Source organism: Mercurialis annua, linkage group LG3 (genome assembly GCF_937616625.2).
Source record: "Mercurialis annua linkage group LG3, ddMerAnnu1.2, whole genome shotgun sequence".
Lineage (NCBI taxonomy): Eukaryota > Viridiplantae > Streptophyta > Magnoliopsida > Malpighiales > Euphorbiaceae > Mercurialis > Mercurialis annua.
Window position 1 is genome coordinate 1798141 of NC_065572.1, and position 17675 is coordinate 1815815.

General features: G+C 35.4%; 1 protein-coding gene across 1 annotated transcript; it reads right to left on the reverse strand.

Annotated features, from left to right (window-relative positions):
• Positions 1 to 261: 261 nt before the first annotated feature.
• On the reverse strand, positions 262 to 8734 carry LOC126671995 (topless-related protein 3). Its single transcript, XM_050365867.2, has 25 exons — positions 8364 to 8734; positions 7596 to 7775; positions 7387 to 7500; positions 6824 to 6982; positions 6512 to 6686; positions 6290 to 6422; positions 6083 to 6198; positions 5797 to 5932; positions 5607 to 5716; positions 5370 to 5439; positions 5223 to 5296; positions 5052 to 5147; positions 4886 to 4978; positions 4410 to 4537; positions 4035 to 4272; positions 3781 to 3948; positions 3605 to 3691; positions 2807 to 2959; positions 2615 to 2725; positions 1904 to 2083; positions 1624 to 1752; positions 1438 to 1533; positions 1125 to 1307; positions 863 to 1038; positions 262 to 746 (listed from the first exon to the last, which is right to left on the reverse strand). Exons 1-25 carry the CDS (start codon positions 8441 to 8443, stop codon positions 530 to 532), a joined length of 3402 nt encoding a protein of 1133 aa, XP_050221824.1. The 5' UTR covers positions 8444 to 8734; the 3' UTR covers positions 262 to 529.
• Between the last annotated feature and the right edge of the window lie 8941 nt (positions 8735 to 17675).

A 17675-nucleotide genomic window follows, 5' to 3' on the forward strand; every position in this document is an offset into this window, starting at 1 on the left:
GAGTTCGAATATCAATATACTCAACTCGATAAGCTTGCGAGTCCAATCGTGTTTCAATTAATTTACTTAATAGATAATAAATAGAGCTTGAATCTCAATTATTCTATTGAGTTCAAGCTTTTAAAATGAAATACGATAAGAGTTCGAATCGAGTTTCAAGCTTTAAAGTTTTGAATCGAATAGAACCCGACCTTGACACTGTTTCAACTCTGATTCAAATACACCCCAGCACAAACGAAAAAGAGAAGAGGTGGGACAAGGTAATCACAATCAGAATTGAGTTTTATTTGAAGGAGCAACAAATTATCAATACAATTTACTGTTTTAAAAGAGCATATCACTCAAGGAGGAAGAAAAAAAACAGAGACTACTGCTAACTAGACATTAGTATACAAGAATGAGTATAAATATTTATATATATCTACCATTCATGTCCACACTTACCTTTGATAAGGGACATTTAGGGATTAGGAACCTAAATTCTATGCCTGTAAATTACAGATGCAACCTAAGCAGCACACAATTAATTTCATCTCTGTAACTGATCTGGTGTATGGTTACTTGTCGTAGACGACGATGTCGTCCGGCCATTCAGCATTCCATTATCCACAGGCGGACTTGTTCCCCATTTACCCTCTGATTCTGCAGGTTCCATCACCTTTACGGATCCGTCTGTTAATCCTACGGCTAATTGGTTGGGTTCATGAGGATGAGTAGCCACAACAAGAGGGTAAACAGATTGGCTTCTGCAAAATAATGCACCCATAAAAATTGCAGCATAGAAAACAAATGAAACCTAGGAGAATATTAAAACAGAAAAGATGTGGCGATAACTCGGATTAGTCGGCTGAAGACCACATACCCATTAAGGACTGCCTGAGATAAGTATGTTGACGGAGCAATACGACACCTTAGTCTCAGGCTATCAGCATCGAACACCCCAACGTTGCCATCGCAAAAAGTAGCAAAAATTAATTGGCTATTGCAGGAGTATGCCGCATAAGATAAAGGTGCAGACAGTGTATCTTGCGGTACCCACTGAAACGAAACAAATGTATATTACAAAGGTCACCAAGAACTTCTAAAAGCCAATGAATGTCGAAATATTTATATCAGCCTCCTACCTGCCTAATGCGATCCATCTTGGATGCATCATATACTGCTAACTGAGACTCGTGAACCACAAGTAAGCGGGTCTGATCGGAGTGGAACTGTGCTCGGGTGTCGCCTGTAGGTGCCTTTCCTGCTGGAATTTGAATAGTAAATGATTTCCTTTTCTCCCATGTGTCGATACTCCAGACACAAAGCTGCAACAAAATAGTCGCACACAAACACCTTTTTGTTAGGCATTAATTGAGAGCCAAATTTTGTAATTGAGCTAATTTTAGTAAAAAAAAAAAGAAGAATGAGACGGCATAATAACACCAATCCACTTACTTGAGCATCCGCACCTGATGAAACCAAAATATTAAGATTGGTGGAAAAGGCTAAACCAGTTATTCTCTTATGATGACCCTTCAGTTTAGATTTAACCTAGGAAAACAAAGAAGAGACATAAGTTCAAGTTCTAAAGGTGGAGAAATTCTTGGGAGAAATTTGAAAATATGTTAGGCAAACAATCACCTCATCAACTCTAACATTATAAATGTGGATAGTTGAATCCTCCATTCCAATGGCTATGATATTATTATCCTGAGGATGGAATGCTAGGAAGGTTGAGGCAGGAGGAGGAGACATGAATGTTGTCATAACCTGCAGACCAAGAATTCTTTGTCAACACTTAAAAATTGACAATTAAAATAGTGAACAATTGCGGTGTCCATTTTATATCTACCTTGAATGTCATCATGTTAAAACGGCAATTAAAATAGTAAAACTTAAAGATTGCGTATTTTACATCTACCTTGAATGTCATCATGTTAAACAGTGAAACCTTTCCTCCCGCAGCTGACATTACATATGAATCATTCTTTGAAAGTGCAATGCACGGGACTGCTTCTTCAAGGTTAACACCTGCAACATCATTGGCCATAAGAAGACCACTGTTTGGTTGCCAATGCTGTGGAACGGCGCTGGCAGTGGCCTGTAAACAACGACGATTTTAGAACTCTATTCAGCAATGTAGAAATTTGAATAAGGAGAAAAAATGCAGAAACAATTGAATAGAAGAATGGGTAGGATGAGCAAATTTTTGGCTGAATCAAAGAAGCAACAGAACCAAACCGCTTCATTTTGGTCTAACCCTATAGAATCTGGTTTATTTGTCTAATTTGATCCGATTTTAGGTAATATTTTGGCTAGGCTCAGTTTTGTGGTTGAAAAACTCAGTTAACAAATAAAATGAATAAACCACTTATTTCATTTTTAAATAAACTATCTCCAATAATATCTAAATTATGGTAAATAAATCAAACCAACTGAATTGACCAACAAAATTTGGTTCGTTTAGTTTTCACTTTTATGAAGTTTGGTTTTCGATCCAATTTGGATGAAATACAATTTTGGCCTTTTCAATACGGATTCGTTCACTCACTCCTAGAAGAGGAGTGGGGAGGGGAGGGGATAGAAACACGATATCATCACATCACATGAGCTGTTCTAAACAAGATATTACCTTTCCACTTGGATTCTGATCGTTGCGTGTCCACTTCCAGAGCTTCTGAATACCATTTGACCCCAGTGCCAAAACTCCAACACCAGAGTTTGTATATAGAAGTCTAACAACCTGGATATAATTGATGTGATTGTAGCACTATAGAGAGATACAAAGGCACGTAACAAAATTCGAAATGGAACTTAATAAAACCTTGCTGGAAGTATCTGTGCTGTCGGGTAAGGTAACTAGTCGGCAATCGCCAGGATCCACAATTTCAGCTAACTGCCATGGCTTTGGTTTATCAACTGCATCTTCCAAAGTTCTAGGTTTTTCCATGCTTCTACTCATGGGATCAACTCCATTCTTGCACAAGAAAGCCAAAACAGCTATATTAATCCTTAGATTGCAGTGATTCACAAGCAACTACAAAAAAATTATTTCTTAAGCAGCAAGAATGCAAGATGCCAAGAGCATAAACAGGGCAAGGTGAACAGAGGGCTGACTTTGTTCACTCTATATAAAGGATCTATGTCCATATCACATGTATTAATTGCACAGTTTTTTCTATTAGATGTAGCTAAATACTTTTTCTCTAACATTGAGATGAGACATTTTTCTCAGCCATGCTTTGATTAGACACACATTCACCATCACACAACTGATGATGCTTTCTTAGAGTTTCGGAAATCAAGAAACTGATACTCCCTCCATTCCACATTATATGACGGTCAAAGACTATACAGAAAGATTAAGAAGAGTTATTAATATGTGTTTAAAATACTATACTATCTTCATAATAACTCACTCATTCATTTATTAGCTTTATTTATTTCTAAAAAAAGTGAGTAATAAATAAGGGTATGATGGACAAAAGTTGTTTAAGTGCATTGAAACTTGAGAACGTCAATTAAATTGGAACAATTTTGTGGAGGGAGTAATAAATTCACTATTGCCAGTGTACTCCAGAAAAAAAAGACAGAATAAATCAAAATCCAGTAGCTGGCTTACAAGAAGAGGAGAGGGCCTGACAGGGGAGCTCCTTTCCACTTTCAAATTGACTGGATTAATATTTGTAACACCAGAAGCACCAGAAACCTGTTCAGAGGTCCTAAAGATTCTTAAACATTTGGCTCCCAAACACTTCTCTCAGAGTAAGAACATGAAACAAAAGAAACTAATGTAACCTTGATAGCAGCTGATTCAATAGGCAATCTCAATGCTTCAAAACCTGGAGTTTCTACTACTCTCAATGCTCTGAGACCAGCAGCATTTGCAATTATCTTGAATCCACTGTCTGCGGTAGTAACAGCAAGTAAATTTCCTTCCTTATTGAATCTGAGGCGAGGATGGCTCTGAAACAATTGCTATGGTTAAGCAACAAAATTTCGAAAACATATGTATCCCCCAAAGAGCTATAAACAACAAACAAGTAGCTTACCGGCAGTCCACCATCTGCATCAATGCTGGTAAGTACATTGGTATTATCCATATCCCAATACTTTATTTGTCCATCTTCACCTGCAGCCAAAAAGTGGTTTTGTGTGGTATCGAACTGCACTACACCTGCTGTTGATTTCTTTCTAAATCCAGAATAATGTCTCTTTATTGCTCCTTCACTTTCGTTCCATTCAACTAAGAAAGAATCTCCTTCTTTACTCGTTCCGCAAGAGAACAATCTGAATGCGGAAAGCAAAGCAGAAATAACAAAATTTGTTAAACAACTTGAAGGGGGACAACAAAAAAGGGATTGAACTAATTCAACAGTAAAGAAAGATGAATCATTGAATATAATTTTACAATTTAATGATCTCACCTACTACCATCAGCACTGTAAAGCATTGTAGTGCACCAGTGACCTGGAGCATCATAATCAACTCTAGATCCCATATTATCATAGAGCCAGGCCTTTATTTTTCCATCGATAGCAGTTGAGAATATGAACTGGAAGTTGACGACTAGAAAAGTTAATACCATTGAGAAAAATGTCTTCGCCAATACAAATCATTTAGCAATGTTAACTGACATTACGAAATCAAAAGCCTAATGGGAGAAATAAGTTAACCCACATAAGCTGGAAGAGCTTGAATAGACATGACATGACAAACAAGATTTGGATAGCAGTTTCTGATGGTCTTAAAGACATCCGTGGCAGCAGGGGAAATTGACCAAATGGCATAGAAGACGGTTATAGATAATCCAGTCCCATATCAAATTTACATGTTGCACCTTAGACAGTGAAAGTACAAGGAAACAACAGACCAGCCCATTCATTTCTTTCACACATCATACCTGGATACTTTCTTTGTGGTGAGGACATATAGAATAAACCGGAGCCTCGTGGCCTTCAAAATTGAACATTTTCCGTCCCCCCAAATCCCACACCTGTTTCGCGTCTCACATTAGTTAAGGTTGTAGCTCTATATAGTTAATCAATTCATGAAACTTAATCTCTTACCTTTATTAGCTTATCATCTCCACAGGTCACTACACACAGTTGTTTGTTTGGATGAGCAAAAGCCAAGTCATTAACACCTCCACCATGGGCATCAATCTATTATAAAAAGGAAGAAATGCTAATATTGCAGTTACATATATAGCCAGACATGAAAAGCAGATACAAGCTCACCTCTAATTGTTGGCGTAGATCACTTGACCCAGAATAGCCATACAAGTGTATCAAATGCTTATTAAAGGCAGCCCCTGTAATGGGAAACAAAGTAAGATACTAAAATATAGCACCTTAAATTGCTAATTTATTTGAAAGAACACATACCCACAAGATTTCCATCAGGACTCCAAGTAACGCGGTTGACAGAAACTGGTGCATCTTTGACAAAGGAAGCCTGTAAGACAATTCCATGAATGATGACTCAAAACAAGTATTGTTTCAAATTCAAAAGCAGTGAAACAGATGCGTCCAATGAAATGTAAGAGATACCATTTTACAACAAAGTCATATTTATATGATATCACAAATGAGTATGGCAACTGGTAAGTAGTAACACTGAACCTGAAACTGCAACGAACAGGCTGTCATTTCCCAAACCTTAAAGGGCTTTGAAACCAACCTCTCTCGTTGCATTAATTCCCATAGTGTAACTTCACCATTAGCAGAACCAACTGGCCCAAAGATACCATTTATCAGAGAGGAAAAGCAAAGCAGAAACAAAGCCCGAAAGGATAATCATGAATCATCATACCAAGAAGTAAAGTTTGACGAGAAGGATGAAAATCCATGCTTGTGACAGCTGAACCTTGATGCATGGTTAAAGCAACCATCCTTGGCAGGTCATCCAGAGACCAAGAGGCCTGTTGCCGAGATGTCGGATATGTAACCTTCAAAAAATTAAGTGAAGAAAGACGGACAAATTTTAAGTATGGGCCCCAAAAAAAAGATGCAGACCTTTGAACAGCTCAAAGACATCAACCAAAGAAATGGTATCAAATTCTAAGATTATTAGTGGAAAAATACCAATAGGTAGTTACCTCCTCAATAGACTGGGCAGGTCGCAGGCGTTTCATTAGTTGTTCATGGTCAGGACTCTGATAATCAACCATACCCGGGGCGGTTGGTGGTGTTCTTGGCCGTTTCAAGACTGAAACTGGAGAGTAACAAACAATTTTACTAAACAAAAGTCAACTTCTTAATTAATGCTTCAGCTGGCAGCTTGAACTGCATTAAATTTTGCAAACCTTGATTTTGTGGAACTGGCATGGAGGATGCAGTGACAACAGCTGCTTGAACAGATGAAGAAGCAGAAGCATTTGCCATCCAACCAGCTAAGGCACCAGCATTAGCAGCAGCAGCTGCAGAGGGTGGAAAGGGCTACACAAAATTGAAAAGAGAATGTCCAATAGTCATAAAACTGGAACCAGAATTGCTTCCTGCAATACTAAAAAATAAGGTGTACGTACGCCATGTGCCCCTAAAGATGGATAAGCAGAAGGCTTCGTAACGGCTGCAATTGGTAGGTTGACAGGTGTAGGAGCAAGAGGACCATTTGAAGGAGAGCATGTATGGTCTATGAATAGGGTCTTAATGTCCGGGTTTGGTCTCGGGTTCTTGCATAACTGGTGCTGCCAGTTTAAACTGAAAAGACCAAGTAATAAAAACTGAGATAGCGGCATATGGAATATGGAATATGCAGGCTTTCCAAAAAATTTGCCCCGGGATGCGATTACCAAAGAAACAATATCCTAAAGTAATGCATCCAATGTCAACTTTACCTTTGATTAATTAGAGTCCTCAATCTAGATGATTTTAGAGTAGGAAACGCAAGCTTATCACGGAAAAGAGGATTTGCTTCTATGAGTTTCTTGAGCTCTATCAACATTATGCTTCGAGCTGTTTTAGTATCCCCATATTTGGATAGCTGCTCATTTTCTCTGTTTTCATAACAAAGATAGAGTAAAACATGTTTTAACAAATTAAGCAATTCATTAAATTCATAAACTCACAAAACTGAAGTGAACAATGACATGAATCCAATCCATATCTAGCACAACTTAGCCTCATTGGTAGTATGAGAAATGTAGGGAAGATAAAAAGAAAGTAGAATGGTTTTGGCAAATTGGCTTTTCAGTTTTCAGAAGAGAAACAATTTTCTAACAATTACAATCAAGCTTAGCATAGTTAAGGTTTCCATTTCGTCATCCAATACTCAGATTTTAGTGTCCAATATTTCTGTTCTCCATATTCTCCCGGAAACTATACTGATTAAAAAGTGAAATAATAATCATGTTCCACCTGGCTAGAAATCAAATATTAACTTGCCATGAGAGATAATTACCTGAAATTGGTAAGAGTTAAGAGTTGAGTGATCTCCTTGTATAATTCCTCATTAAATGTTGAAAAAACTTTTAAATCACCCACCAAAATTTCAACAGCCTTCGCCTTATCCTGTCTGCAACAAGTAACCAAAGATAATATAACCACACTCTTCCAAACCAGGCAGAAACAAATTGTAGTATCATAGAAACAAGTGCAGATTCAACAAACCGATCAAGTGCTTCAAGATATTTCTGTTTCCTTATTTCAAAGAATATTTTCATGGAGTATCTGTTATCGTCAACTTTAGTAAATCCTGATAAGTATTTTTCAACTTCTTCCCATTCTCCAGCCTGGACTTTTTCCTCAAAGTACTTCATGTTGAAGTAAAACCCCGAGTCCTTCTCAAGTCTACACACAAAAAAATATTAGCAAAACATTCCAATAAATTGACATCTTAAATAACTTATGCTATAAGCTTTAAATCTTAAACTTGAAACCCGACAGATGACAAACCCCACACTTAACCACTAGAACTGAACCATATGGCTTAATTTGGGCTCTCGTAGTTCAGTTACGTAGTAATAATTGCTCTGTACACTTATCGCACCATCATAACATGTTAATTCGGCACAATCTTACTTGAAATTGTACTAACGCATCAATCAAACATAGAAATGATACCGAATTTTACAGTTTACATTCTTTCCATACTTAACATAATGAATAAAACAGAATTTAAGAGTCAAAACCGAACGTTTTCGTTTCGCTCGAGCGCAATAAATAAACACCTCAATTTCCTCAAATGCAATCACTTCTATTGAACAAAACTCATGCAATTAACTAAAACTAATTTTAACTCTACATACAACATCTTATTCATTTCATCAGATATACAAATAAAAAAAAACTAATTAAAACTTATTAAACTTCTATATTAGAACAAAAACAATAAATAGTAACGCATATAACTGAAAAGAGAAAAAAAAAACGCCTTACTTGTGCACGGACTCCATGAATTTCTCCTCTTCAAGAAACTGAAGTATGAGAAATACTAATTCTCTGCTCAAAGACGACATCGTTTTATCCTTTTAAAGCTCGAAACAAAACCGATCCAGAAACCAAAAACTCACGACACGATTAAATTAAAATTATAGAGCTGATTTAAATTCAAAACAGGAAATTCATCTCTAATTAGCATAAATCTGAGCTAATTCTAGTCAAAATTAAGCTGCTGAAGAACAAAAGGCACGAAATTCGAGGAGTTCTAGGGTTTTCAAAGGCTGCTTTGAAGTGTGGAAGATAAACAAGAAAGAGAAACAAAAAATAAAAAAGTAGCGAAAAAAGAGAGACTTCTCGCTATCTTCGATGCATTTGTACAGAGAGGTCCTCCTATATACTGACCTATCTGTGATAAGAAGCTCCGCTTATAGATAAGTTATTGTTCTTATCACATAGCGAATACAGTGCTTATCACTGTGATAAGTGATACGTATATAAGACGTTGCAGCGGATTCGAAACCACAAATTCAAATTTAGTGAATATTCGGTACACACGTCCAGTCGGTCCCCCCTTCTACGATACTGTCGTTTTCGCTTTTTTTAATATCTCATTTTATCGTATCGTTAGTTACGTGCTCGTTTTATATCTCGCTATATCTGATGGTTTGGAAGTTGAGATTTCGTTTGTTCCACGCGCTACACTTACGCGTGTGCTTAAGGACCGTGACAAATTCTTGGGATTTTTGAAAACTGGTAGGTTTTTTAGTGGTTAGAAGCTGAAATATGGCATGACTAGTTGATAATATTAATCATTTCTTAAATTCATAAGCTGAAATATAGCGTGCTGCGAAGCATTTGACAAAAATTTAAATTTATTCAAAGTGATGGATAATTTAAGATAATAATGAATAATTTATATAAATAAAATAAATTAAAATTTATTTATAATAAATTTATATTTTAAATATCCTTAACTAAAAATATATATACTATATTTATTGAATATATATCATAATATTTATAATAAAAATAAATATATTACTTTTTCTGTTTCATGAAAATAAACTAAATTATATCTGTATGAAAATTAAAAAAATAAAATAAAATTGATTATTTTTAATCAGCATTTTAGTATATTTTAAGTTTAATAATATAAATGATTTTAATATTTTTAATTATAAACTATAAATATACTAATTATTTTTTGAAATAATAAATTATTTATTATATTTGATTAATAAAATCAGACTCGAATTAGTTTGAATTTGAAAAAATTATATTCAAATCTACATACCAACATTGGGTGGTTCCAGACGCCCCATCATTTTGTCAGTATCTCTGCGTCTCTCACTATTTAATCTGTGCAATAAAAGTTCAAAATATCGCAACAACTTATCATGATATTTACAACCTTTTTAAAGCTCTTTATAAGGAACACATAATGGAGAAGTGTCCCGTCAAGCTGGGGCCCACCTCATCTTTTTATTTTTTTAATTCGCGCCTCATCTCTTCCTTAAAAAGGCGCGTCACTGTAGTGTTGCTAGCGTATGGTGCAGTGCGCACATTGCGTATCATTATGGCATTGTAAGATAGTCAGTCCTCTTGCTTTAATTAGCGTGTCTTTGATTTTTATGAGGCGCAGTGTGGTGAATGTGGAGTTTACGCGCTGCCTTTTAAGTCTTTCCACCGAATTCTTGTTGGTGGGCCAATAAATTTGTGTTTTTATGAGAACTCCACAAAACTATAATTACGTTAACTTTTTGAAACAATTAAATAAATTGATATAAAAACTTAAAATTATTTAGATAAAGTAAGATAATTTATTTAAATATCACATTATTTCTATCAATTTTTTAATATTTAATATTTTCTAATATATCTACCAAAAAATGACTTATTGTTAGAACAGTTTATGAAATGGAACGAAATTACCAAACAATGTTTCTGGCTGAGTCGCGGACTGTGTCGCTCTCTTTAAGACGTTTTGCGGCTCATGGGATTTCCACAATACTCTCTTTACTCTCACTTAGCACTTTTCTTTTTCTTATATTTTCAAATTCAATTTTTGTACCAACACTTATCAATTTTAGACGGAAGAGGTATACATTTAAAAGTACATGATGGATACCGAATCCTACAGTAAATAGAATGGAGCCGAGTCACAGGAGATCCGATCTCAGGTGATACCGGACTCCCCACAAAGGTCCGAAGATATGAAGGAGATACTGAATCCCCTGAGATTCGGTGATATACCAACAGATACCGAATCCCCTGAGATTCGGTGATATGCCAATAAAGACTGAATCCCACATGATCCGCTCAAAGCGCGTTAGGTCCGGGATTCGGGTAGACAACCAAGAATGAAAGTGTTTTCCTATTCGGACACAAACACCAAATATGGAAGGATAAGCTCTACCTTAGGAAGATAAGACTATTTAGGAAGACGTTCCTGAATAGGACTCTTATCAGATTAAGGTAGATCTCGACAAATCAGGCGAATCCCTACAAAGTAGGATTCACTTACCTACTATGACTCTACAAGGTATATTTGACTACTATAAAAGGAGCACGAGGTATGCCTAGAATCACAATTACATTCATGTACACAAAACGCTGCTCAAAACTCAAAACTGACTTTAGCATCGGAGAGTTAATCGGACAACCACCGTCCGGTTAGCTTCTACCCTATTTTGCAGGTCTTACTCACCGGCTCAGAAGGCAGACTTACCGATCAAAACACCTTAACTGAACAAAATAATTAATTTGGTTTTATTTTTAAAAAAAATCTCCTTCAATTTGATTTTCAATTTCTAAAAATGTTATTTAATGTGTTCAAAATGATTAAAATGTGCAATATTATAATTTCTCCTAAATTAATTCCTAAAATTAATATTTTCTATATTTTTTAAATTAATATATGTTTATTATTTTCTTTGAGTAAAATTAAAAATCAAACTTGATAACAATTTATTTCAAGAATAGTGATCGAATCCCTATAACTCACTAAATCAATATGATAAACTTATTTGAGTGTCACGACCCAAATTATTGAGGCGAGACCGGCGCTAGGGAATGGGAGTGGTAGCTCCGAAACCCGTAGCAAGCCTAAAATCACTATTAATTTTTTTTTGCATTTAAAATTATAATATCATATATAAACCTTTTTAGAAAACTCTTTTACATAATATAATTGAAGATATTAAAATATCATATTACAGTTTACATTCAAAACTAACTATTTGAAATCCAAATGTTTATCTAATACTGACATCTACTGACTACTGCAGCTCTAGGAACTCATGCTTGTGCAAGTCCAATGACTTCTGGCACAATGGAGATGGTTTGTCTGATCCGACTCTGCTCACCTGCAAACATCAGAGTGAGGGGTCAGTATTTGGGAAAATACTGAGTGAGTTTGCAAGTTACTTATAGTATTATCAAAATATAGCGTTATACGCTTAATACATATATAAATTTATGATATAAGCAAACATTATTAATTTTAAAAATGTGAGTCCAACTCACTAAATACGGGGACTTCCAGACTACACTGTAGCCGAGTGCTCACTCGTATCGAAATCATAAAGTGTGAGTCCAACTCACTGGTGGCCCAGCCACTGGTGGGCCCAGCCCACTAGATACGGGGACTTCCAGACTACACCGTAGCCGAGTTCACTCTCGTATCGAATTCATAACATATTATGCATAAATATATATTAACTCTTAATCATAAAGTCAGGTACTCTAGACTGACTCACCAATGATCATGTAGCCTATTGACACCCAATAGGTAGTTGGTCTCTTCGGACCGCACATAGACACTTATCTCCAAAATAACGAATACAACAACATTCATATAATCAAATCTATCAAACAAAACAGCTTATACGAGCAAATCATATAGACACGAGATATTTAATAACAATACTCATAATATAAGAAAATAACTTTTATACTAATAATACACGAAAGTAAATTTGCCACTCACAGTGACCGCTATCCAAAACTGCATTATTATAATCCCGCAAGCGTAAGCTCCATGCATTGTCCAATCACGTAACCACTCCGGCCCAATGGCTTGGTAGCTCGTCGATACGTCAGTTACTTAGTCGAGTTACCTGTTCGTTTAATCCATAAACGTAGGCTCAATATCAAAACCCTAAGTTATAAACTTAGATTAATATAATCGTAGTTCAAATACGACTTTTAACCTTAATCGTATTCTAATACTTAGTCGAGATACTTGTTATATCTCTTAATCGTATTCCAATACGTATGATACCTTCAAACTTTAGGGTTTAGTTTCATTCCGATGAAGTTTCAAGTAGTTTTCAGGACAATGCGCAGGTGCTGCCTGCGCACTGACACTGTTTAGTAAAACGACGATATCTCCCAATTGAACCGTTGGATCGAGATAAAATTGGACAGAGGCGTTCCTAAGAGGCAAATCTATAAACTGGCCGTAGGGTTTCTGAATCTGGCAACATTTGGGTAGTGTGCGAACGCACACAATGAGTGTGCGAACGCACACCCCAAAATTCAAGGAGTGTGCGATCGCACACTCAATGTGTGCGAACGCACACCCTTGACAGCCCCCAGAAAAGTCATTTTCCGGGCGCTGTGCCGCTTTCCGACACTCCCGACATGCTTACGCTTCATTTTAACATATAATCCAATCTAAATCTCACCAAAAACGAGTATAGAAACGCGATTACAATTCGTTTAATTCGTTTAAACGAAATAACCCTAATTTACTAATTCTCACAATAAAAACGTCAAGCTTACCTCGATTTAAAGCTTAACGATGATAGAGAATCGAATTCTGGACGAATCGATATAAAGAACTCGCGATTTGGACGAGAAACGGTGAAACGGCGACGGAACGTAACGATCGCCATTTCCTTCTTCTGTAACCTTCTGCTCCTTCTTCTTCTTTTCTTAATTCATTTGGTTTCCTTAATATATCATGGCTAATTAGCCACTTTGATCCTTCATTTCTTTAACTCCAACCAATTCTCTTTTAAGCTTTCTAATTTAACCTAACGGTTAAATTATCCTTTTAACTTAATTACTTATGTATTATTTATATTCAAATAAATAATACTAACCCAAAATTATTATTTTCCGTCAATAATCTTAGAATTTCTATTCTTGAGACTAACTTGGCTAATTTACATTTTGGTCCTTGAACTTTTCAAAAGTTACAATTTAGCCCAAAACGTATCCGCGTCCAAATTTTAAAAGGTCTCCGATTGACCCGAAACTTTTACCACATGTACTATAAAACATTTCGCGGACCTTGGCGAAATAATTTCCATTTTAAGTCATAGTGGCTAAATTACCACTTTAGTCCCTGTACCTCATTTCGAGCTTTTCTTGACATTTTTCTTTTCTAATTTCAATTCCAACTTTAGAATTGAAATATAATGTTAAGTCTTTGCTATAATCTCTTTCAAAGCCGATCTACTAAAACTTATTTATCTTATTTTTATCGGAAGACTTTCCGTTATCGTCACTCTGGCGACTCAAAACTGGACACGTGGTCCAATTAAATACTTAAATATTTTGGGGTATTACATTGAGGTATCAATTTTTTAAAAAAAATTACTTAATATATGAGTTAGGTTCAACTCAAGATAAAAAACAATATTATATCTCGTACGAGAATATCAAAACGCCAAATAAGAATCTAGCCATAATTTAAATAAGATCTAGCTCGTAATAAAGCAATAAAAAAACTCTAATAAATGATTTTCAGTCCTAAACAAAAAACGTAAACTCGAGCTAAAAAGCTTAACAATATAATTATCTTCTAAAAGGACATGTGCATCCGCATAGCGCATGTGTGCATATGCATGTGGGTGTGGCCATTTTTTAAGGGTTGAATACATAGTTTGACCCTTTAATTTGTACCATTTTATCCATCTAACCTATAAATTTAACGTCTCACCTATCAAACCTCTGAATTTGTTAAATACACTGATTTGACCCCTGAACTTGATAAATACGTAAACATTGAACCCCTCCGTGTACAATTTCTTCTAAAATGTTTCAAGTGACAAATGGACACAGAAGGGTTCAATATTTACGTATTTATCAAGTTCAGGGGTCAAATCAGATTATTTAGCAAGTTTAGAGTTCTATAGGTGAGACGTTAAATTTAAAGGTTAGATGGGTAAAAGGGTACAAGTTCAGGAATCAAATTATGTATTAAGCTATTTTTTTAAGCACATTATCTTTGTTCTTTTAATATTTTTTTCTTCTTCTCCTTTTCATCTCCTAACGTACTGATTTAAGTGTTGGAGTCGGTCAGTAGCATACTTAAACATGTAATTAGGGAATGACCAACTTATTAAGTTATTATACGCATTTTTAATATGTTTTTTGTATTCAGTCTGATTTTAAAAGTACAAAAATCTCAATTTAGTTTTCATATAAACTTAATTTAAAAACTCATATGAACTAACAAGATACTTATTTTGTCCCGTTTAATTAAAACATACATTACATCTTGTAACTGCCTGCAAACAATAGAAGAATATTTTTATGTAAAACACCTAATATCAGCTCCAAATCATTTAAAATACCAATTTATATGATTGAGTCTTTTTAAAACTATCAAAATGTCATTTTTAATTGTATTTTTCATATTTTATTAATAAAGTTTAACTTGTGTTTGAAAAAAATTGTTTTGCACATGATTAACATTTTTAATTGGAAATTTATATAAATTAACCTAAAAATCAATCCCATGTGATTATTTAAATTTATATAAATTGAGGGCTGATAATTTTTGACACGGTTTGTTTGCACGTTAAGCGAATTTAAATTGAACTTAGATAGATTCAGTCATAAACTGATCAATTTGAGATTTAAATGTCACGACCCAAATTATTAAGCCGAGACCGGCGCTAGGGAATGGGAGTGGTAGCTCCAAAACCCATAGCAAGCCTAAAACCACTAATAATTTTTCGCATTTAAAAATATATTATTGTACATAAAACGTTTTCAGAAAACTCTTTTAAATAATCTAATGTTAGATATTAAAATATCACATTGGAGTTTACATTCAAAACTAATTATTTGAAATCAATTCATCCATCTTATATAGACACCTACTGACTACTGCAGCTCTAGAAACTCATACTTGTGCAAGTCCAATGACTTCTGGCACAATGGAGATGGTTTGTCTGATCCGACTCCGGCTACCTGAAAATATCAGAGTGAGGGGTCAGTATTTGGGAAAATACTGAGTGAGTATGCAACTTATTATCGATATTATGAAAATACACATCGCATACTCAAACATATATATATATATATATATATATATATATATATATATATATATATATATATATATATATATCTATTTCAATATAATATGAAAATAACATAATATTCGCAAATAGCAGATCCGACCGAAACCCTAATCTTAAACTCTTAATTTATCTTATTCTGAATATTCAAATCAAACTGATCCAAATGGTCCGACCCGGGAGTGTTCACACTCAACCACGTCAGCCGCGACCAATCTCTTAATCTCAAAGTGTGAGTCCAACTCACGGGTGGGTCCAACCCACTAGATACGGGGTTCAGGTTACACCGTAACCGAGTTCTCACTCGTATCGCATTCATATCGTATGCGCATTTCGTAATCTCATAGACAATCTAGACACGCTAGACTGACTCAAATACTGGTGATCACACAGCCTATTGACACCCAATAGGTAGTTGGTTTCTTCGGATCGCACACTAGATACTCGTATTCAAAACAATGAATACAACAGCATTCATATAATCAAATTCATCGAACATAACATCTTATACGAGAAAATCATATAAATGCGATGTATTGATAATAATATTCATAATATATGAAAATAACTTTAATAATAATAATACGCGAAAGTAAATTGCCACTCACAGTGACCGCTATTTCTTATATCCGAACGTAAGCTCCAAGAGACTGGGCCGTCAATCTTTACCGAGCTCCTTGGTTCGTCATACTCGTAGCTCGATAGCCCGTCACATCTATCATAGGATTCTATCATTAAAACTTATACTTAAAGAATCTATTCTAACAATTATTCTAACCACTAAACATGACCAAAAGCGCAAAACATAAGCCGTCGCGTTCTAAGCGTATCTCTCTTGATACCTATTACCAAATCTCATTCTTACGCTTGGTCAATACCATTAGTGGTGTTCAACTAATCAATTAAGCCTTGATTAATACGTTTATTCCAAAAGCCTAGCTCAAAACGTCAAGTTCCATGTCCATTTCATGCTTTCGGAAGCTATTTTTTGCTCCCGGAGGTCCCCCGGAGGTCACGATCGAAGTAGGGCATGTCGTGCTAGCTTGGCACGTCGTGCCCCTCATTTTTCATGAAGGGCACGTCGTGCCCTTCCTTGTGCACGTCGTGCACCCCTGGTGGTGCACGTCGTGCACTCTTGTGGTGCACGTCGTGTCCACGACGTTTTTGACGTGTCTGGACCATTTCCGAGGCCCCAAATCATCCAAAACTCATACCAAGTCACACCCAAATCATAGAAACACTTAATCTATCATTTTACACTTCCAAAACATCAAAACCGACCTATTACCGACGAATACGACACGTTTATAACTTTCTATTCTAAACAGCCAGCATATTATCAATTCCGCACCATATCTTGAGATTTTTACCTTGAAATAAAGCTTAGGATTGATAGAGCTTCCAATTCCGAAGAGATTGCCGCGAAAATCACTCGAATCGGACTCCGAACGGCGAAACGGCGAGCGAACGAAGTTGATCGACGATTTTTGAAAGCTCTGGATCCTTCTTTTCTTTTCTCTATTTGATTCCTTCTTTCATAATCCATTTCTTATATAGTTTGGCTAAAATTCCACTTAGGTCCTTACTTTCTTTATTTGTTACAAATTATCCTTTGAACTTTTCTTTTGTTCAATTTAGTCCATAACTAAATCAATCGATACTTTAATCCTAACGTATACGTATTATTTATGTCCAATAAATAATACGAATCTCAATATTAATATTTTCCCGTCCATAATCTTTTAATTACTATTCTCGAGATTTAATTGGCTAATTTGCACTTTGGTCCTTGAACTTTTCAAAAGTTACAATTTAGCCCAAAATGCATCCGCGTCCAAATTTTAAAAGGTCTCCAATTGACCTGAAACTTTTACCGCAGATACTATAAAACATTTCGCGGACCTTGGCGAAATAATTTTCATTTCGAGATTTATATGGTTAAATTACCACTTTAGTCCCTGCACTTTATTTTGGGACTTTTCTCGATATT